Raw genomic sequence first — 23,841 nt, forward strand, 5'->3', positions numbered from 1 at the left:
GATACGGTCGGTTTGTTTTTCAAAGGTGTCTCTTATTTACAACGATCTAATAGCGTAATAACGACCATGCTTGTAACTCCCACATTCCGTTACCAAGATCTTTCGTGACCGCTGTTCACTTGGTCGATACGCGGGTACGTTTGTTCCACGAGAAGTTGATGCCATAGTTCTTCACACGCTGCTTCTTTTGAATTTCTTGCTTGTCTACGAACCATCTCCATCCGTTCTTTTCGCAATGGGCGATCGCCTCGTCGGGCGTGGTGAAATCGACGCGCATGTTCGACAATGGGTCGCCACTAAAAAGAAAACGGTAAATTCTGATCAATTGCTTATTCTACACTCGATCTGTCTTTAGCTTACGATGAAGACCATCCCATCAATGGATTCTCCCAGCGTTCACGGTTATCGAATTCAATGCTCCAATGTTGAATGTTATCCGTACCACTCTGCATAGCATTCTTCGCTGGCATGAAGATACGCACCCGACGTTCCTTCACGTGCTCTTCCGGCACTCCGGTAATGGGGCTTATATCAACCTGGAAGTGGCAGAAAAAAAATGAACCAACCATTTTATTTCATATTCCTTCTTCACAAGGTGAATTTGTAAACCTTCGTAGGAACGGTAATGGTCGGAAGGTGATCACGAGCACGCTCTTCGTCAGCGGCAAGAATAACGCTCGCATCCAGTATCGGGGCTTCTTTTTGCGCTTTTGGATCCTTGTATACGATCGATGACGTGGATAGGGATGCCCGCATCCTGAGGGAGTACAAATCAAGGATACCAGTTTAATCAAACATTTCGATTACACAACCATCCAGCCGGGAACAAAACTCGAACGGTGAAGTATGTTGAGCTGCTGCAATTTACACAAATATATAAGTAAACACACTGCCGGAATGAAATATTACCATTGCGTGGCACCAGTTCTGGCCACCGTACGCAGAAATAGGCTCATTTTCGTACGATTTTCCCTTTCGCAAACACTCTGCAATCTATACGATTTTGCTGGGGCCAGATATTTTTTGACAAACGAAGCAAAAAACCAAAACACTGCTACTGTCAAGCGAAATGACAGCTGGAAATATGCTGGCAGTACAGTGAAGGCTGCCTTTTGGTACAGCTCTGTTTACACGAAGCATTGAGGTGAATTAGAAAAAAGACTTTTTTTAACGCTATCTTCAATAAAACGTGGCGAAGGAAAACATCTTTTATGTCTGAACCATTTGAAATAATGCAAGCCAGTAGCTTTTATTGCCGATTCTTTTAATTGCTCATATTTCAAATGCAATCAAATTTCCATGCTGTCAATTGTGTGCTTTCGCGCGGTTCACGTGTGCTGTGAGTTTGCACCACACAGCACACTGAGCTTAAGGCTGTCATTTGCATCCCCTGTAGACATAGCTTAAGCGTGCAATAATAGACCTAGTTGTTTACGTTTTTTCATCCGCAACCTTAAACAAAAATGCTGAAATTACTGTTCATAAACTGTTTAAAAGCCATATGAGTCACACGTGAAGCAGGCGAGGGTGATAGTGCGTTCATACTGATAAAAAGCAGTCCCATTTCATGTGCCGAAAAAGGGTATCGTCATTGCGGGAAACAGTTGTGCCGTAAGCGGCCAAGCAGCGTTAGAAACTTGGTGCAACCCCACAAGGGGACAATTTTTCACCCGACCAGGGAAGGGTTGTTATTGTTGTTGCTTATCGTGCTGTAGTACCCTTCTGCTCTTGTTTCGCGAAATTGGCGTGAAAAATGCGAACGTGTGTTGCGAACGATAGCACTATCGGGATGTTTGCTCTGATTTCGCGACTTCGGGTGCGTGACGATTGAGTGCGGATTTGTTCTGCGGTGTCCGTCAAAACCAGCGCACTATCGATTACTTTTTGACGGTCCTCCCGTAGTACGGTGGCAGTGTTTGCAGGTTCGCTTTCATTCCGGCCGCTAAAGGTGTCACCAGCGGAATCGGTGTACCGACTCGACCGTCTGTAAATAGGTGCACCATCAGTGGGGCGCAGGGGCGCTGTCCTTTGGATTGGAAAAGGGCGAAGCACGGTATGATGCAACGGAACATCCGCAGCAATTTGTGTCGGCCCGAGTAGGGTACAATTTTTCTCGCGCGTGTAATTATATCGCTTAAACATCGCTCATCCCCCAATGCCGATTCGTACAAATGTCAAAATTCATCTCGCGTCGTGAAAGGATTGAACAGCGGCAGCGAAAGTGTTGGACAAGTTGAAGCGAACCAGCGGGTGGTGACTTTCGTGCAAGCGATTGGCAAGACGACACCGCGCACTGGTGTGGGGGGCAATATTCTTTCACGCTATTTCTCTTATTTTCGGTCCAAAGCGAACGGGTGCGACCGAGCAAAGCGAGCAAAGTAAAACCGAGATCGATACCAGTCGGGTGAACGAAATCGCGCGCAACCGGCACACTTTCGGAAGAGTTGTGTGTGATTCCACCCCGTCACAAGCTACGCCATCCCTTTGTAGAAGTCACACCGGACCGGAGCAGCAGCAGTAGTAGTAGTAGTACTAGTGCCGAGTTTGCTGGAGTAAAAGGAAAAAGACCGTCACTAATGATAGGTCTTGGTGGCGCCGATTGACGAGACACGGCTCGCATCCATTCGAGAAACGCGCGGAAGGCTTTTCCGCGCTTACGGCATACGAAGCGGAAAAACGGTACCGCTCACCCCTCGCGCCGAAAAGGAGGACGAAGAAAACAGAACAAACTTAATAAGGCTTCGATTGAAAACAACGCTACAAACCATTGGGCGGTGCGAAAAGTGCATGTTGAGGGAATAGCGGCAGCAAACGCGTGTATGCAAAAATAGTGCACCAGTCCAATCAATCAAAGTGATCGGGGTGAACGAGTGTGTTTGTCTGTGTGTGGTGGAGTGTGTTGCGTGAAGAAAAGTGAGTGAGTGGAGCAATAACGTAGAAGCAGGGGGAAATTAATAAGCCTTTCCGTTATTCAACTTCCGCCTATTCCCATTGTTACCGTGTACGTCGTTGTGGAAAATTTGCACTGTTCAAGTGCAACTATTCCAGTGCCAGTAATTCACACAGTTCCTTTAACGGTTGTGCTTAAAAAAAAGCTTAAAAAGGCAACAAAACGTCCTGGAAAACAAACCCCGAAACAACCCATCGTAGGAGCCGCAGGAAGAAAATAGCAGGTAAGGGAAAGTGGAGAATCGAAGCAAGCATGAAACATGAAACCGTCTGCCGCTCCAGAAATCGATCGGATGCGAAGGAGGCGACCATTACCATGCATTCTTTTTTTGCAAACGATTGGATGAAGAATGTTGCGAGGGGTGGGGGAGGTATGGCATTATTAAATCAATAAATTTCTTCCTTTTTTCACCCCCTTTATTTTGTTGGTCGCATCAAGAATTCATCTGGGGGCGGGGTAGGGAAAACCACCCAAAATGGAGCCGTGACTTGAGTAGGACACACCGGCGAGAAGCGATCCAGAAGAGCGAGCACTCGAGAAGTTAGCAAAAAGGAGAAGAATAGTTTGTTTTTCTGAAGCTGTTTTACGGGGTCACTACGCTAATATTCAATTTCCACACACGCCCGGACTATACATGTGGCCCCCGGGTGATGATGATGATGGTACCGGTGCATGTTTGGATAATTGAAATAGATTCTTACCACCCAATCCGTCCAACCCAAAAGTTGCACACCTCCCTTGGAATGCTTCTCAAAAGGAGATTATCCTTCTAAAAGTTCATGTACCACACTCTAAATCGAATGTATGTTTGTGTTGAACTGCCGGATCATGCATGTTGTTCGGGTATTACGACATGTTTAGTTTGTTTGAACACGTGGAAAGAGCTGCTAGACTGAAAACTGCTACTGCCTCACAGACCACCCCCCGCCCCCCTTTCGTTGAAACCACGGCACGAACCAACTGTTTAATCTCAACGTGCCTATGTACCGAATTTTAAAATCCTTTCCTGTCGGACGTCATTCTTTCGCTCGCATAGGTAAGGCAGGCTGGGCGGGCAGTGTTGAGCAAAACCCGCAGTTGTGACCTGTTTTGTATGTGCGTTTGTTTATTCTCGTGTGTTGGGTCGCTACGTGGATGCCGGCATAGCCGTGGACGAATCGTAGCAAACCGCTTTTTTGGGATTGCAGCTGCTAGAATACTTGGAAACTTAGCATTAGGATGAAGCTACTACAGTTGTTTAAATAAATAGGATGAAAAAGTAAAAGAATTTGAAAATAAAATTTTATTTTTTAAAAAATAGAAGGAAAACAAGATTTTTTTAAAGATTGAAAATTGAAGTAAAATATATTTTCGTTTAAATTATTAATACATTCCATCGTGTTTTTTGTTGTTGTCATCGTTTACGCCGCTCTCAACCAACCACCAATCAGCATGGAGAATGCCCCTGTCCGTAGATGACTGCATTTTGACTGCATTACTGCTAAATAATGCAACCTTAACCGCGTGCCTGTCCTTCTAAAAGTCAACAATGGGCAACAACACTTTTCTTGACGCTGGTTGGGCTTTGGAACCCCTCCTTTTGTGGTTTATACAATTTTCCACCAAGCCCCACACCAAACCTAACCTAACCACGGTGGCGGTATTTTTCTTCTGATAAAGTCATTTTCGTTTTTAATTTTCCCACAGTAAAACTATACCCAAAAAGGCACAATGAGGGGGTTCCATTTTTGGGGGTTTTGTTTCGTGGCATTTTTATTTTGGTGGTATAAAATTTTGTATATTTTTCTTCATTATCAGCATTGTACGCTGCTGCAACAACAGGGTGACATGAGGCAATGAAATCACACAAATTCGCGACATGCCCTTGCACCGTTTGCTGCATTGCACGCGCGTGCCTTTAAACGCAACGCCGTATGTTAATAAACAATACGCACAAAGAAAAGAAAAAAACTATCAACCGTACGCTTACATGGGGCGAATGTACAACCGTACAACACAGTAAACATTCACAGCCCAACCCAAGGGTGAGTGGAGGCTACACGGCATTATTTGTTCACCTTTGGCGATAGAAAAGGGAAATATAATGACATGCCGTAGCCCTGCGTCAATGGTTTTTTAATGTACTTTATTTTGGATTTATTTTCATTTCCCGTTCACAAACTATATTCACAAATGTTTGGCTTTACAATGGAATATAAATAATCATTAGCGTGCGTTTTTCCCTTTTCACGGTTGGATAAGCTCAACGGAGTATGATGGATCACCTGCATACTAACCTGCTCCGATAATTGGTTCCTCCGACATTAAGATTTAGGCCCTACACAAGTTTTGGGATGGAATTTGGTACCGATCTTGTCGTGTGAAGATCAGTTTCATTTGGCTGTTGATCAATAAAAAAGCGCATTACTTTTAATTATTATTGTTGTAATCAGTATCACATTACAGTAGCATAGTAACCGTTGACTAGCACATCTGAGGAAACTATACAGGGTGTTCAATAAGTTTGAATACATTTTTAAAATGCGTTAATAAAAAATAAAAACAAAAAACAAGATAGAATTTTTCAAGTCAATTCCTATGGAAGCTATGCTCATTGAGAACGTTTAGGGAATATTTGTCGGGAGCTCTCCACCTTTTGTTCTTTACGACGAGCTTAAGACGTTTCTCGAAAAAATCACGGTATTTCGTCCCAGATCTTGGCAATGAGCTTCTGAAATTGGTCCATAATGTTCGCTTGATGTTCGCTTTGCTTGGCCAGCATGTGTGGCCATACCAAAAAGTTCAGTGGGGTAAGGTCGTGGGAGCTGGGAGGCCACAAAGACTTATCACGAAAATCTGTCAAATTCCCGCGACACCTCGCTTGGACGATATTCGTCTTGTGGGCCAGTGCACCGTTCAGTTTAAAGACGTGGAGTTCCCAAAGTGCCGAGGCCACAACCTTCTCCAGAACTATAGGCTTACAATAAGATGTCGATAAATACCAGTGGGAGCATCCCACGCCTAGATAAACCTCCCCGAACCATCACTGACGCGGGGTTTTTGGAATCGTGGATTGTTTATTAGGGATGTAGGGATGCTGGACAACGTCGGATCCCACAACCGGTCATTTTGAACCTCGTGCGGCTGTTACCAGCCAAGAATTTCTCGTCAGAAAACACAAACTCCTGACCTGAGTGCCGCAAAAGTATCAGTTTGGCTATGTCCAACCGTTTTTTAGCTGTAGCCTCTGCTACTTCGTGAACTTTGCGTTTCTTGCACGACTTGTATCTTAAGTCGTTCGTCATGCTAGTGTGAGCAGTTCAGTCGCGGTCTTCAGGATCGAACGGTTCATTTTTCGGCGAACCCTCTCCCTCATCACTTTCATGGATGCTGACATCCTTGCCGAGCGCAGTCGCCTTAATTTCACATGGTCCTTGGCCGAGACCGTCTCCCTGTACCGACGGATAACAGTATAAATGAAATTCCGCTTCCACTCATGAAGTTTCAATCGCCCGAATATGTCACGGGGTCGCTCATTTCTCGCAAAAAAAAAAATACTACAATGCCACGGTACTCTTTCATCGAGCCTAGTAACCAAACAGCAGATGACAGCAAGTTGACATGTCCAATAATTAGTGGATATTCAGGCCTAAAACTAACACCAATACCATTACACTGAATGCTCATGGTATTAAAGCTACGCAACGTTCGAAAGTTGTATTCGAACTTATTGAACACCCTGTAAATTGCAAATAAAATCAATGAAGATTCATTCAGTAAAGTAACTTCAACAAGTGAAGAGCAACAATTTTTCGTATCAAGCTTGATTTGACCTTAATAAAAATAAAGATTTTAAAAACAAATATTACCACTTAATTATACCTTGTTCTAAGAAAAAAAGGGCTAAAGAATCCCTTCTGTATATATTCTAACCCCACACACGGACGAGTCGGACGGATGGGAGCATCAACAGAACCCGTCTCCCCCCCCCCCCAAATGCAAATCATTTATGAAACTGATGTGCGGTTTCCTGTACTGTCCGCAAACAATTGCAAACGATTGTTACGAGAGAAGCGAGCGTCACTGTAATGTTCACTTGCCAAGAGCATCAACGAGAACAAACCCTCTGCTTTGTATGCATCCGACCAGTCCGATCGCTCATTGATTGTTACAGTTCTGGTATGAATGAAAACATTTGTTATTTGATGGTGTTCTTCACTTTCTCAGTGTCACTTAAATGTACAGAACCGATTTGCCACACGCCCTGTGTGGTTGAACACTTATTACCTCTTATCGTTTGTATGATGTAATCAAGCTTAAGTGCGATAAGGAAGCAAAAAAGGGGGGGAAAGTAAAGTTCCTTTTACTGGCCGCATCCCGTTCCGTTATCGACACACTTCAATGTACAGTATCGGGCTACTTAAATAGAAGGGAGGGTTTTCCCCCCTTATTTCTATGTGTTCTGATAGGAATGTTTTTTTTTTGCAAAATCATACCCTCTCGAACACATGCAGCTTGTAAGTGATTGATAAGCATTTTATTCGCTTTCTTTTATCACAAAATTTGATAAACAATTCGTGATATGAATTGGGGAAATATTTATCAATTTTTGTCAAGTTCCTGGTGGAAAGCTGGACACAACCAATCCACGTTAAAGAGTACTTACTTAAATTACACATTTCATGCGAAATAATTAGACACTTGCAAATCCGAACTGGCATCATGTTTCCATTCCCTAGTGCGTGCCCCCTTTCCATTGACTTACGTTCATTCATTAATTTAATTTATTTTAATTACAGTATTTGGCCCCCACCCCGGGCGGCTACTGGTTTCGTCAGCACAGGACGGGTCAGCATAGTTCAATTGGCTACCGAGAGAACGAACGAATGACGGGAGGGGTGGGCAGCATCTCATCCACGTTTTGAAGTTTGCTCGTCACCACGGGATCTTATGAATGTGGGTGCCTTTTAGCAGACGGCCAAAGCGCTAGTGCATCAGTATCAGAGAGAGAGAGAGAGTGTGAGAAGCCGTGTTTAGTGTTCTATGCGCGCTTCCTGCTTTACTGCTGCCGTCCGTGTGCCAATGAGCGAGCTCCCCAATTGTAAACGAGTGAGTTTTGATCATGTTATTTGCTTGCTCTAATAGTGTAGCTGGCCTGAAAGTGTGTAAAACATGCAAAAAAAAAAACATTTTGTTTTTGTTTTTGTACATAATTTTATGTTGCATAAATATATCCCCTTATGTGGTACATCGTTTACGCCTAAAAGTATGCAATAATTACTTTTGATAGCTAAAAGGAATGTGACAGTTGGCTAGAGCGCTTATTAAAAACAATCAATTGCATAACTTTAGGCGTCCGCACATAAACACACTTATGCTTTTTTAATCTATTTTATTACTTACCAACTTAAACATATTAAAGCTAAGCACACTTACACATTACACACACACAGCTCCAATATAGTTGTATTTGTGGAAACATTATACATTTATTTTTACAGTACTACACAACATTAAAGCCTTGATGTGGTGTTCCTTGGGACCTACATGAGAGATACACGATATGGGTTACGGTTGTTTTTTTTCTGTTATCTTTCTTTCAATGAAACCCTTTACGTCTTACGGCTGAAGGGGAGGATGATCAACCTACGGCTCATCGCACCCGTCAATCAACCTGATCTTACCCGTGTTTCGTACGTTAGCTGCTGCTGTGGGTTACTAGTCATAAATAAACTCATCGCTTTTTAGTCAAAAGATTCATAATGGTTAGAATGGAATGACTTACTTTAAAGAGCGGAAAATTCTGTGCTAACCTAACCTCATTGCATCGACACGTACGAAAAGAAATTTTTAAACCGTTTTTTTGTTACCACGTATTTATCATGAACAGATAAGCGAGTTCTGTGATGATGAGTGACGCATTTTTGCTGCTGTTGTGCGGGTTTTGTTGGTTTTTTTCTATCCCCCCGGGGGGTGTGTTTAACTAACACTTACACTGGAGAATTCTACACTAGAAAGGCCATTTAAATTGTGTTGTTTAAGTTTTGCAGTGTCTTGCCTGATGAGTGTGTGCTGTTTTTGGTGTTTTTTTTGTTGGTTTGTTATGATGTTTTTTTACGTTTTAGATAAAAATTCCCGTCTCACACGTACCCGCTCGATTCCAGCTTTAAGGCCGCTTCATACGTCGGTAGACCGGTGTTGTCGATGATTTGACTCATATCTAACCGCACCAAACCGTTCTCGTTTAGCAAACTTCGGATACCGGATGGTTCGTTGCGTGGTGTAGTTGCCACCGCCAAACTGTCATTCCCGTTCGTGTGATCTTCCACCGTCGTCGGGATCGTCGATATTTCACCCCCGGCCGGCTGCAAGTAACTGGCGGGCTGATTGCAACACTGATTGGATGACGTGTTTGTTGGACACTGATGAATGATGTCACTGGTGCTTGCGGGAGTTTCCCGATGATCCGTTGCGCTTATCGATGCCGATGAATCGGTAATGATGTTATTATTTTCACTGTTTGCATTCGAGCTGGCAGTAACCGTCCGTCCATGGTTGTCCTCTTCGTTTAATGATGTCGGGTTGGTTGACGAATCGGGTGCAACAACACCGATCGAGTAACGCAAGTTTTGGGTTTCATTAGCCGTACTGTTGTTATTCATCGTATCGAGCTGTCTGGTGGAACCGGCATGTGCGGACACGGTGGATGATGCCGATGCCATCAGCTGCATTGTCAGCATGTCAATGTCAACGCTAGTGGCGGTGTCGTCGACGGTATTGTTTCGATTGACGTCGTCGTGCCGAGCGCCGGAACGGGCAGGCGTTGTATCGGTGCTTATAGTCTCATAATCGACTAGGAGTGTCTCGTTACGCGTCAGTTCGATCCGATCCGTCTGTGACCGTGTCCGGACGGGTGAGGTTGATGAATCCCTAGAACCCTCCACAAAGTAACCACAATTACGACAGTAAATTGGCGGTACTGCCTGTCCAATGGTACCACCCTCACCGGGACGGCTAATGACGGTGGTGCCGTTGGTCATTGTGGGACAGCTGCAGCTTGTTTCGCTGTCGTACGTTTCCACCCGGGTATCTTCGTACCATTCGGGTTGCTGAACGCTTCGGCCGAGCGGTTCTTCATCAGCAGGATCATCATCGCTGTAAGTGCGTTCATTTGACGCCGATACGCCACAGCTCCTTTGGGAACGGGCCGCCATCTTCGGCAGCAGCGGTGTGGTAGATTCCGGACAGACCGATTGTTTATCGCAATCGTGTGATTCTGGATCCGAGCAGCGGTGAGATGATGGGCCGGCAGTCACCCGCCTTGTGTCGGTGCCGGGCGCGAAGTTGCGCTTGCGGCGTGTAACGCTTGCCAGCAGTTCATCCTGCGCGACAACGGTATCGTAGGACGGTGGTGGACCATTCGGGTACGGTGTGTACTGGTAATGATGTTGCTGCTGTTGCTGCTGCTGTTGATGATAATGTTGATGATGGTAGGGATACTGTGGATGGTGGCTCGTATGATTTATAGCGCTGGTCACCATCGGTAGCGACTGATAGTCGCCGGTAGTACTGCTACCATCCATAAAAAATCCACCCGTCCCGGAGGCTGGTGGATCGTAGCACTGGCAGGGGTGAAAAACGAAAGGGAAAGAAAAAAGAAAAATATTAAGCAAAATTCTTAATCTTTTGCTGTGGCCAAATGACAGTGTAAGAAGCTACAGAGTTTATAGCAAAAGTTATAGCAGCGGAGGACAAAGTATAGTGGCGACGTTGTGCGATGCAAGTGTTCATTTTGTCATCCTTTCTTCTTGTTCTCCCACAGATGCACTTAATGAGTAAGGTGGTTAAGATGCAACCTTACTATGCGACCGTAGTCTCGCGGTAAAGGTGCCGAGTGACACCGACACCCCGACACCGTACGGTTTAAAGGTGAACCGAGCAAAAAAAAAAAAAACGTCAAGCCATCAGAAAAAGTGTGTGTATGGAGCGGACAGTTTTGTGATGCACATAAATTAATTAAACTACTTTGTGTCTTTTTTTCTTATTTTTTGTGTGTAGGTACTACTACTGCTCCACTATATATTTCTCGCTCCCTTTCTTTTTTGTGCCCTCCCTGTCTGACTGATGTGGTCGAACGGCTGTGGTCGAAGATTTTACCTCCCGGCCAGGATTACCTAGTGCGAGCTCGGAAAACAGCTTAATGAAATACACCGGGACACTTGTCGTAAACAGGGCAATTAATTTTCATTACCTTGCCGGTTTCTTAAGCGTTTGCCCCTTTTCCTGTTTTCCTTCCCTCTCGCGTTAGCACCACTAAAGTGTGTGTGTGTGTTTTCCTTTACATTTCCTGCGTCTGTATGGTTTCCTCACCATTTTGGCAAATTTTGTAGCACCACTACTGTACTGTATGCGTTTAATTTCCTGATTAAGATTATTCGATCGCTTGATTGAATATTTAACTTACCCCACCCCCCCCCCCCCCCCAACCTCTTCTAGTCTTTCATGTTACGTTGAGTGCCATTTTGCCATTAGTGTTGGGTGACATGGAGTTTTTTTTCTTCTTCTTCCAATCGTCCCCAGTTCTACCACCCACCTCCATTGGCAGTGATTTGTGTCGTTTTGTCGAATTTAGATGAATGTTAGTATTTATCGTACGATCACACAAAACCCGCACTTCTGTCGCTTTGCATGGGAGATTTAATCTTATTTTTTTTTTACAGGCGTTTATATTTACTTTGCGCACGCTAAATTCTTTGCTGTGTTGCGTTCGTACGCAAGAAACTATTAATGGAGAACGAAGCAAGGGAGGGTGGGAAAACAGCTTTTGATTTCGTGCGTGATAGAAATTTTCTTCTGTGAATTAATTAAATGTTGTTTTTTTTGTTTTATTTGCCTATTTCAAGGGTAAAGGGCGCAACACTGTTTGTTTTTTGATAAATATATTTAATGTTAATTTTTCCTGACTGATCAATTGTGTTAAGATAGCTTTAATATCTTTATTAAAATTTACCTTTACATGTAATTATTTTTTATTAATACTTAATAGCAAAAAGGCTTCAAATGCTCCATTACAGCACAATGAAATGATTGGTAGATAGAATGAACTCGGGAAAACTTTGAAAAGTTTGACAGAAGCGTCTTTTCCCACCTTCATCAGCACCATTCAGAATGGCCAAGGGCAATAATATCGATACCGAGGAACGTCGAAACCGAAAGGCGTAATGTAATCATCTTACAATTTTGTATCGATTTTTACAACCATACTTTTATCCCTCTTTGTGTGGCGTGCTTTTGATTGGAAAGAAAGCTGCTTGCTAAGTTTCGTCAATTTTTCATCATAAAAGAATGACTTGAAGGACCTATTTGCCACGTATAATGCCACCGCTCTAAAGAGTAGTGTGTTTTTTTTTTTTTGGCTCATGTTCGGTACGGTTGTGCATGCAGGCGATTATAAATGTTTAATGGATCCCAAAAATATCACATCCACGTTGACCCAGTTAATGGTTGGTAGCCCCATCCGTTCGTGTGCCGGGAAAAACGTTCTTTTCGTAAAGACGTGTATAAAGCCATCTATCTTGCGATTGATTTTATTCGATTCCTAACGTTTGGACGTCGTTATGCAACGGGGATGAAGCAAACTCTCCAATTCCCCGAAAAAGAAGGACAGTAAATTGGCACTTAAACATTTCCGTTCACTTCACTTTTGATCTTGTCTGATCTTGCGGTTGTTTCATCTAGATAAGGATAATATAAACCATGACCTTTGACCGTACCTGTTCCACGCTGTAGATTTCCATGTTTGCCTCCGTTTCGAGCCACTGTTGACGGTAGATGGAGTTTGAGCGCTTTTTAATATTGCGATGACAACAGTAGCAGACAAAACACACTACCGTGATGACCACGGACAGCATGGCACTGGAAGAAAAATAGGTTTAAACATATTAATATATGGTTTTTTTTAATATCCTGGTCACGGCACCAAAATATGTTCCCAACCCTGGACTTGCTTTTTGTACGCTTAACGTTATTCCAACGTTATTCACAGTGTATGTATGTCCGGACCGTTTAAACAACCGCTTAAATTTATTCCTGGCAAGTCTTTCAATATTCTACGATCAGCATAAATATAGCAAGAAATCGATAAAGTTTCATGACGTGATAAGGTAACGACCTTCATGTTGTCAATTCTTGGGAGTGTTTGAATGAAAAGTAAAAACGATCCTCGAATAAGTATTTCCTTATGCATAGTAACGAGTACATTTACCATCGCGATAAGAGTTACACAAGAATTGAATACTTTTTCATTGTCTGTGGTTTACTAAAAGCAGTTGTCGTTCTACTTTTTTGTTTGTTTTTTGGTAAAGAATCTCTACCAAACACTAGCGTAGATTACGAAGCAAAATCTATGTCCAACAGAATGACAAGCGCGTGCTGTTGATTACCTTTCGCCCGTGCTTCTGGTGCTGGCAATAAATTCATGACTCTTGGTGGTAGAATTTTTTACTTTACTGCTTGCCCCGGTTACGGTATGTTTATTTTACGATTTGAAAAGCTCTAATCTTTACGAGAGGTGCTTGTATTACACCGCAAGTGCAAATGATGCGTTTATCGGTTGGGTGGTAATTTTATGTTGTTTTCCTCCCTTTGCTGCATTCTCTATTTGCTTCTCTGTTCGCTGATAAAGCGTCAACGAATCTTATTGTATTGTATTGTCTGCTAAACAGTAAGAAAATCCATCAGGTAGAATACGATGAGGAATGTATTATTTTCCATTGAAAGAAGAAAAAAAAGAGCAAATACTGAAAAATGTATGGAAATAGTGCATCAACGACAATCGTAAAAAAACAATGAATTTCTTGAATGAACATATGAATGCATTGTATTGGGGTTTTGTGTTGTTTTTACTTGACACTGACTGTAGCTTACTGTTGTGCAACATTATGTAGCAGTTGGTTGTTTCTTTTTTAATTCAAACATATTTGTTGCTGTTTCTTCTTCGTTGCATGTGCAATTATTATAAAATGTGTATCATTTTAAAATAATATTTTGTCATTTATCATTTTTTTTATCTTTTCAAGTGTTGTAGCTTTTCATAAAATCATTGCATTTTCTATGAAATGACAGATGTTTTCTTGGAATAGGGAGCAAATAACAATTAATCTACCCTCGGTGAAGGAACGAACACGGACTCACTGGACATGGGGGGCTGTAGAAAGAACTGTGCATAAATTCATTACTGCTTATGACAGGTAATACGTTTTTATTGTTTCTTGCTAGCCATAGGGACGAGTTAACTATACCCAGGCTAGTGGAAAACAAAACAAAAAAAAACCTCGTTTCGTTCCATTTGATTTTTGTTCCCCCGCCGCTGCAGCACTGTGCTGCGAATGATCTTTGTGATGGAAATAAAATTGCATTCGGTTTGTTTGAGAACGAATAACGAAATGAAACGGGTTGGTTTTTTTTGCCGCCAAACCAAAACAAAATAGCGGCTCACTATTACGAAGGATGCAATTTCCAGATTCCTCCCTGGTCATGTCGGTATCGTTTATGAAAGTGTTTGAATTTTTTTAAATTCTTTTCAGTTGCTTTAGATGACTTGTGGAGACTGGTTGTAGCGAGCGAAAGCGTGAATTCTTTCGTTCCGAAATTGTTCCAAACACAATAATCCTTCCTTGTGACCATTTTCGCTTTGTGCGGACGAAATAGTGCAGAACTAATCCGAATGGAATGGTCACACTTTACAAAATGCCTTGCTAGAAGAAAACACTACAAAAGCGATACTTAGCGAAAACAATTTCGTTGATCACACTCTTCAAGCACTTGCTTTGTTTGCTTTAATTCTTTTGAGGGTTCTTTTTTTTGAGCTTTCTTCATTTAAGGAAAGTTTTTCTCTATTGTGCCTGCCGGCTACAGGTAAGGATATTTGGTGTGTCCGGAAGAAGAAAGATGCTGGGAAATTGATTTTTTTTTACTTAAGTTTCGAAACCGATCGTCATTGGAGGTAGGGAAGGAAGGTATCAAAAGAGAAAATGAAAACAAACTTGTTGCCGTACATTATATGAAGAAGGTGAGAAGAGAAGAACATTGCAGGAAACATTATTTTGGGATGGAAAGTTTTTTTTTTGGTTAGGAAATGGTTTTTTTTTTCTTTTTGTATCGTGTTGTATTATTTTGTTCAATGGTTTGGGGTATATAATTTGTACAAATTGTTAAAAATGTTCTATAATTTGTTATTTTGAAGATGTACTTTTAGAAAAGGACACTGGATAAAAAGAAGATAAAAATTGAATTGAAGGAAAAATAATCTTACAAAACGAGAATAAGTTATCAAGCATTGTGTCCAAGTGGTTTAAAACCTTTAAATGATAAGAATGCAAAAAAAAGATCAGCAAAAAAAGAAACTTTTCCATATCGAATGTTCTTCCAGTGCAGTGACTAAAAATAAAACATATTCCCTTCTTGAAACAAAACACTAAAGTGACTCGCTGTTAACTTACTTTATTTTGTTGCATGAATGAACAAAGCACCATTAGCATTAGAACACAAATTTTCCTTTTGTGAACGTCTATCCATTAATAGAAAACATCATTGAAGAACTACAAAACAAAAACTTTTTTTCTCCTAAACTTATCATTTTGCTTTTGTAAGGGTGTTAGAACCATTTCACTGTACGTTTGTTGGTACGTATTAAGCTCCAGGCTAATTGTTTGTAAAAGTTTCGAGACTATGGAATATGAATCAATCGGTGACTCGAAATTAGGGGCGCGTTTTAGGGAAATTGCATTAGAAGAAAAACTTTTTTTTATGCTTTGATTCTTTGAAAAACTTTATAGAATTTTGTTTGAGAGTTAGTATTGTTGTTAGTATTGTATATTAAAGTTGTTTTATGTTTGTAAATGTTTCTTTTATTTAAAAAAAAGACATGTCATATTTTATCCAGTTCGCAATGAAAAGAATGATATGTAATTGTTTTCGAAATTGGTACCTTTTTTGAACAACATTATTAAATCATTGAGTTCATAATTTGTTGTTTGTGAAACAAAGGGATGAAGAAAAATAAACTAATCCTCCCGATCGTCATCATCAAAATCCGTGCCGTGAGTATCAAAGGAAAAAAAATGAACCAAACTGACCCTGCTATAGGTATTTTGGTTGTGGCCGCACCCGGAGATATGCTGCATAAGTTTTCAATCGTCCCGACAGTACAGATTGAGGATTTTCTTAGGGTTTGACTGGGACTGACATGGGCCCCAAAAAGTGTCAAAACTGTCTTCTGATCCTAAAGGATGGAAAAGTGATTGCATACTTTTAGGCGTTACTAGTCTGGGTTGAAGCCCAATGAATTAACGTCGAGGGGTATTAAAAACTAATTTATCTTAACTTTGTTTGTAAATCATATTTACCTCATTTAATAACTGTTAAGATGGATTACACGATACTTAAATTTATGATATATTTTTTAATAAATGATATATTTATGTTATCTTATCCAATACTGTTCACATATTATTTGTCTAACTAAAGTACTTAAATTTTCACATTCTGCAACTCGTTGCAAATGCAAGATAAATCACCTAATTGATAGTAAACGATCAGATAAACGACAGCAAACTGAAAGCAAATCGTTCGTGCAAACACTAGTTCAATTATGTCTAATCGAATCGATCGTGATTATCGTGCTCCGGTGCCTTGCCTCAGTCTGGTGTCTAATGCACCAGAACAAGTTAAATCCTTGCACATTTTCTTGCCCGACAATCTACCCAATGTCCTCAATGTGTTTGTGAAACTAAGTTGAAGGAAGACAACAGCAAAAAAAACACATTGGACCGTGGCGTGCAGAATGTTTTCTAATTTTCATTATTTCTTTCACCACGTCCCATATGTTCGTCTCTCTACACGTTGGCGTTTTTGGTCCCTCTACGTTGGTGGGTTTTTTTTCTCTTTTTCTCTCTCTCTTCTTGTACACATGCAGGTCGTCGTTTCGTTTTCAAACATAATAAACTAAGAGTCTGCTACACCATCGTTATCACTTCCGGAGGTGGGTACATCACTAAATGAGAATGTTTCGTTTTTCCACCCTCTATTCCTGTTTTTTTTTTCTTTTTGCAAGTTCTCAGTTCATATCAGTACAGAAAAATCCCCTGAGGGAATTTAAAAATATTACACCCAACACTCCCACCTGCATCGGCAACAAACTGCATACATCCTGGTCCGGAGTACGGTCGCTTTATCGGACGACTTAGAGCAAACCTTTGCATTTTCGAATCTAACTCTTGGGTTGAAAGTGATGCAAAAAAAAACCACTAGCACTGGAACCTGCCAGGATCGCAAGGCCATCCAAGCCTAACCAAGGTGACCGAGGTGAAATCACGGCAAACAGCCCGTGGCAATCGAAGGAAACTATAAACCATCGAAAGCATCGCAGAGTGGTTTGAGTGGAGCTTCTGGCAGCTTGGGGCAGCAGCAGAAGGATATGCGCTATTTTTCCGCTTTTCCTCATTTACTCTATTGGTACCTATTTCAAACCTTGAGGGATAAGCTAGGGTTAGAGGTGGTCGAGGCAAAAATGGTGGATGTGAAAAATGTGTCGACCGGTCCTTAGCAAAATTACATGTCAAGAGAGTGTAATTATAAAGCCTTTTGCAGTGTGAAATCACTTCCGTTCTAGTTCTGGCGCATTCGTTTTCGAACTCTAGGTACGTTGACAAACTAATCAAGAGAAAAAAAATCGGAAAAATATTTGTTCAAAACTAAGTAAATGCTTTGAAATGAAATTTTTATTTCTGAAAGGGAATATTTTTGTTTCTTTTCGTAATCGTAAAACACGCTTTTCTTTCCACTCTTTATGTGCCAAACGGTCATTAGTGGGAAGAATATCATTCCATTCCGGGTCGAAAGACTGAATGTCGTCGTCACTTCTCATCGTATTCCCAATCACTGAAGGATGTTGTACATTCACATTATGTAAATGTGGTTTGTAAAGAGTGTTGCAGACAGGAACATCATTGCACAATGATCATAGCGTTGCAACACCCAACTTCGAAAAAAAACGACAATGTGCTTCCGATTTGTATAATTGTCACGGGATGTCATCGCGGTGATAGCGATACCAAACGATGGATGTTTAGATGTTGAAGATGATAGTAGTACCAACAACTTCCGGTGTGAACAAGGAACACGGTTGCAATTTGCTGCACTCATGCATTTCTTGTTCGTTCGCTCTTGTGGCACTGTTACTCCACGAAACAAAAAACAAAAATCTTCTACGCTCTACCGCAACAAACGAAGACTAATGGGATTCACAGGAGCGGGCAGCAGGATTTTGGGGAAAACGGAAAATCATTACAGTTTGAGTTTTGTGGTCGGCTTTGAACTAGGCTGCTAGGGGTGTACTGCCTTACTGGGTCGAAAGATTTCCTATCGGTTAGCAAGAAACAGCAACATCAAGCAACGTCAACACCTTCTCATTAGGATGGAAAAATAGTAAATGTTGCCACACAAACAAGAAAAGAAAAAATACAAATCGACCTAAAGCCTTCCGTTTTGTGTTTTTTTTTTGTTGCTTAATCCTTGCATACGACATTTGCTGTGCCGGGGTGGGTGTCTGATCATCGTTCGGAACCGGAACTGGTGGCTTTTATCAAACCCATGCCTTGTCGTATCTCATCCTACAGGGATGCATTTCATTTTCTTCGTTGTAGCAAAACAAAAATCTCGGCATTGAGGTAAAGGTGAAAACAATTGCACCGTCGTTGGTATTAATGGTCACGGGCACTGTTTAATGACACTGGTGTAATGAGAGACAATGTTCAAAGTGAAAGTGAGTGGATGGTACAAAATTATGCAAATTCAGCGGTAGTTTGGAAGGATGGTGGATGATTACAATTGTGCACGATTATAGTGTGTTTTGAGGATATTTGTCCGTATTATTTCGTGTGAAATACGTACAAACTATTATAGAATATCCTATTCTGTCTTTATTTTGAGTCACGTTATTTATTTTGAAATAATTTTTAAACAATGCTTTATGCTTTTTTAAGTTTTTTAACATTAAAATGCATTAACCAGTTTTAAAAATGTCAAAATGAAAAATACAATCATAATGATACCTTTTATCTCGGCTTTTATCGAATACTTAGTAACCGACTTTCCCAGTTCAATACTCAAAAATTCTTGAAGTTCAGAGGTTTTAAAATTTTTTACCTTGAAAAATAGCCAATTAGTATGGTAATTTAAGCATATCTGATCGTTGACATAAATGCTTTGATGTGTGAGAAAATTTAAAATCAAAAGTGACAGATCACTAACTCACAGCTGTCAGACTGTCAGACACACGGATAAGTCGATCACTGTCCAGTTAACGATCTTCTTTCTTTACTTTCTGCATACTGGTGTTTGAATATTGAAATTTAATCATTTTTGTAACCACTTTTAGACTTTTCATATAAACGGTATTTGTAGAAATATACTTCACAAAACATATTCCACATGATCTTACGCCGTTTTCTTCTTCTTAAAAGCTATGCGCATGACGTGCATATCCTTTCAATTTTGTGTGCAAACCATTATCAAATTATAATGTCCCTACACGGTCTCAACATAAAGCAGAAATAATGACTGCAAACAGTGCGGCTTTGAAATTGCTCAATCGGAAAACTGAATCGATCGTAGAAATAACAATCTTGTTTCACAATTTCATTCCCATTGCTCATCATCACGCCGGCGATATTTCATTTCCGTTCTCTCCTCATCATAATCACATTTATATGTTTATATGCTGCCGGCAATGAATTGGAAATTTTCCGCGCGTACTTTACGACGAACGACGATGTGTGGTGGTCGTCGCGCCTTCGTGTGAGTGGTGTTTTCTTGGAATGGTGGGAGGGAAAAGCGTATCATCGTCCCATTAACATCCCCCCCAGAACGGAGCGTTGTGTGTGTGTGTGGCAATGACGATAGCCATTGTGCCGATGACATGTCAATCTTTCGATTCGCGAAATTGTGGGTGGAAGCGTTTCCCAACAAAACCCCTTCAGAAAGATGGAAGGCAGGAGGGGGTTGGGGGGAGGTAGGTTAAGGGTTGGTTATTATCTGGACGTGCTGTGAATGATCAAACATATTCGCCTGTTTTTTTTAATGTTTTCGCTTTGCTCCTCCGCGAAGAAGGAACATTCACCAGACGAACCACAGCGCAATGCGCAACTGGAAGGATTTCTGATTCCCAACAGCAAGTTTTAGCGATTTTCCCTCTATCACGATTGCTGCTAGTACTCGGATGTGAAATCTCTTCTTAACACCGTTTTTGCGAATCCCGTACACTAGAATCGAACGATATTTCCATATCAACTATTGTCGAGAAATAGACGAGAGAAACAAAAAAAATGCTAACCTCACGCCCAACCATAAACGATAACCATACGAGAGTTTATGCTTAAAGTTCACCCCCATTTTCTTACTACTTCGCTCCAGATGAAGGTGAAGTGACTTTTCTGTCTGCACAGCTTTCCGATCGAAATAATCCAGCTCTTACGCTGTTTTGGAGCTGAAAACGGGTGATAACGGGGAACAGGGGTGAAGAATATATAACACCGTAACCACCCCTCCGTTACTGATCCTGAATGGTTTTTCACTTGTGAAAGTGTTGACTGGTTTGGTGTTTATTTTATTTTCTATAATTTGCATTTTGTCTGCAAACTTGTTAAGAACATTGGAGCCATGTACATACATCTGCATATTTTGTCCTTAGTGTGCCATTTGGCGCTTTAACCGAATGGCCAATGTGGTTAAGCTTTTCTTTTACAGCCTTTTATCGTTTGGTATTTTGTTTAATTCCTTTTGTTGTTTCTAAACTATTGTAAAAATCATCACATTACGAGAAAGGGGGCTAATTTAGATTCCAATCAGCAGTATAATTTATCATTCTTTTATTGTGCACTTCGTAGCTCTTTTGGTTTATATTAACCAAAACGGTTCATTTGATACATTAGCATGATTTATGTTCGACATGTGTACCACCATTATTTGCACGCAATCGGTAATCAACCAATCTGTAGCAATAAAAGTAAACCTAACAGCAAAAAAAAAGAAGAACACGAGAATGTAAGACAAATCATAAATTCACGATCACGATCTTGAAATCACGAGCACTATATTTGGGGAAATAAGATTCTTGCTGCTGAGAACGAATTCTTTGTTGCAGCTGATTTTGGTTTCGATTTCTATCACAATAAAAGAAGAAGAAAAAACTACACCCGATTGGGGGTGGTTGGGTGATGTAAATGTTCACTAATTGGTGAAATTAAAAATGAATAAATTATTTTAATACCATCCCCCGGAGCCGCACCCGGGAAGGGAACTTCACGTTTTTTTATTATTAAAGGTTAAACTGCGTGAACACTGCGTTCACGGTTGGAACACTGTGTTGGGTCGATATTTTATTACGAAAATGCCATATTATGTAGTTTGCTTTTGCAAGTTTTTACCGTCCATTTACTCGAATGGAAAAGCACGTGTCCACAGCGCGGATCGGTAAGAAGAGAGTGCGGTGTGGTAAAAGTTGATTCCGCTTGATGGAAATCGAGTTAACGTCACGACGCTTTCGGGTTGATTCCCGGGGCGTGCCATTTACTAGCAAAAGGGGGGATTTTTTTTTGGGTGTGCGGTGTGTTTTATAGTAATTTACAAACGCAGGCCCAGCAGACTGGCTAGGCCTGGCTGTGTAACGTGCCACGTGAGCGTTTGAGGACGCAAGGGTTTAAATATCCTCACAATTATGGATGTATTAAGAATGATGAAAGTCAACTTTATCACTTTAGTTGATGGATTCTTTTGCTTTTTTTTGTTATAACTATATTCCTTTTTTACCATTCAAAGGTGTATTGAATACATGCCAATGGGGTTGCTTGCCTTTATGCTTTTTGGGGTTCGTCACTTTTCGTGCTACAATCGTTTGAATGAAGCGATGAATTTAGCATATGATAAGGTTCGTTGAGTGATAGTGGCATAGTGAATACATCTTTATAGCATTTTATTTTTATATCTAGGAAATAGTTTCCGATTTTAGTACAAAATGAAATATCATCATTAAACTTCGAAAATCAAATGATGATTGTTTCGTAAATAAATAAGTAAATATTTTAGACGGATACTTAGAACCAAATATATCTTGCTAAACGTGATATAAAGTAGTTTATGGCATTCAAATAAATAAGTCTATTATAGCTAAATATTCAAACAAAATATGAAGATCAATATCTCCTCCCCATTCTTATCTATTCTATTCTAGAATACAGCAATTTTGAATCTTGAAAATATCATTTCTTAAAATGAGTAAAGTATGAGGATTTATCTGTCCAGACATTCATTGATTATAGCTCAAAATGAGCCACAGGTAGTTGTGGAATTTGAATGTTAATATTGCTACTCAATCAATCCATTACACCCTTTCAGCGTTATATTAACTTACCCGCCGAGCATGATGTTCACATTGCCGTGCAGATTCGCTCCCGGTCGCATCGTCTGCAATCCCTGGTGGTGTCCACCGGTACGTACGTTCCCGGAACCGGCGTGTCCGACGATAACGTTCTGCTCGACTGTATTGCCGCTCGCTCCACTGTACGAGCTAACGTACGAGATGGTCTGATTGTTGAAGCTGTTGTGCGAACCGACGGCCGATATGACGGCGAGCCGTTTTAAGGACATGCCCGACGTATTCAGTGTCACTTTCGGTTCGATTTCCTCCCGGCCCGGCGTCGTTACCGGCTCGCCCCTCGACACATTCCGCTCGGGGAAGAGGGAGAAAATGTTAGCGGCCAATTGGGACAATCATTCGTACACGATTCGTGCTGTGGATGTTGCTTATTTCACGCACATTTGTCTACCATTGGCACTTGTTGGGGAAACCATTCCGCGGTTCATTTATTTTACACATAGAATTCACTCACTTTTTTGTTTTCTTTTTTGTTGAATATTGCTAGAGAAAGATTTTGTATTGAATTGAATTAGAGGAAAAATTGAAAAACTATCACATAAACTGCTTTGGTCATCTCACTCGTGGGAAAACATTTGCCAAATAAGAGGGTACACGTTGTTCAACTTTCACTTGCTTTCTGCACCACCATCAACTTGCGTCCAGAAGTTGCTGGCATCATCTTTCTTGCTGTTGTGTGAGTTGAGGCGAAAAATGGCATAAAAATGCTAATCACATTCATAGCTCCATTTACGATGCAAAATGCAACAATCGGTTGCATCGGGTGGTTCTTGTCGTTCGAAAGCAGAAACAATGATGGTTGAAGGTAATAAATATGTTTTCAAAATTCGCTCTCATTTTCCATTCAAATTATGTTCGGATTCTTATTTTGTCATAAACTCGTGAATAATTTATTGTTTTTAAATTGTAATCTTTTGTTGTAAAACTGTCCTTAACCTTATTTTTCTTATCTTGTTTACTTGTCTATTTTAAGCCGAAATACAAGTTCATTAGTGGATGTGCTTATGGGAACATAACGTTGAAATTAACTCCTAATCACCAATCTTGTCAAGTAAACTAATGAGCGTCATAAACCACTGTCGTGCACGTAATCAGCTTACACAGGTTTTTGGATGCTTCACTCACCGTATGCCACAGAAATCCTTGACATGAACCCTTGTTTTAAGTGGCCCGAGAGGCACAAGGTTTGAGTGTTTGAGCAAACGTTACAATTATGCTGTGTACAATGGTAGTAATCCCATCAATTTCTTTTCATTTTTGTTTTGTTTGGAATATAGCTCTCTAAATAGATGGTCACTTTGTTGACCTTGTTCGGCGCCCTTTTAATGCAGTGAAATGCTAACTGATGTCTTCATATCATTGCTGACTGGGGTACTTAATTTCGAAGTACCTCGTAGCAAGAACGCACAACCAATGGGGA

The 23,841-nt window shown here is 40.9% G+C and overlaps 3 protein-coding genes across 5 annotated transcripts in view; 1 reads left to right on the top strand and 2 right to left on the bottom strand.

Annotated features, from left to right (window-relative positions):
- Positions 1–11: 11 nt before the first annotated feature.
- On the bottom strand, positions 12–1,044 carry LOC125768999 (NADH dehydrogenase [ubiquinone] iron-sulfur protein 4, mitochondrial). The gene is made up of 4 exons (XM_049437363.1): positions 910–1,044; positions 610–757; positions 361–536; positions 12–296 (listed from the first exon to the last, which is right to left on the bottom strand). The coding sequence occupies exons 1-4, from the start codon at positions 954–956 to the stop codon at positions 116–118; spliced, it is 552 nt and encodes a 183-aa protein (XP_049293320.1). The 5' UTR covers positions 957–1,044; the 3' UTR covers positions 12–115.
- Positions 1,045–1,336: 292 nt separating this feature from the next.
- Positions 1,337–23,841, top strand: part of LOC125768989 (probable beta-hexosaminidase fdl) — a 38,986-nt gene continuing 16,481 nt past the window's right edge. Inside the window, exons 1-3 of one of the 3 annotated variants that reach the window (XM_049437350.1) lie at positions 1,337–1,533; positions 2,348–3,173; positions 7,729–8,038. The gene's annotated coding sequence lies outside the window, so the exon portion shown is untranslated. Of the gene's footprint in view, positions 3,174–7,728; positions 8,039–23,841 lie in introns of all 3 variants that reach the window. The other 2 variants (XM_049437349.1, XM_049437351.1) reach the window with 2 other exon arrangements.
- LOC125768993 (uncharacterized) lies at positions 8,106–23,526 on the bottom strand. The gene is made up of 3 exons (XM_049437357.1): positions 22,398–23,526; positions 12,703–12,844; positions 8,106–10,551 (listed from the first exon to the last, which is right to left on the bottom strand). Exons 1-3 carry the CDS (start codon positions 22,631–22,633, stop codon positions 9,070–9,072), a joined length of 1,860 nt encoding a protein of 619 aa, XP_049293314.1. The 5' UTR covers positions 22,634–23,526; the 3' UTR covers positions 8,106–9,069.

The sequence above is a fragment of the Anopheles funestus genome, chromosome 3RL, assembly GCF_943734845.2.
Source record: "Anopheles funestus chromosome 3RL, idAnoFuneDA-416_04, whole genome shotgun sequence".
Taxonomy (NCBI): Eukaryota; Metazoa; Arthropoda; class Insecta; order Diptera; family Culicidae; genus Anopheles; species Anopheles funestus.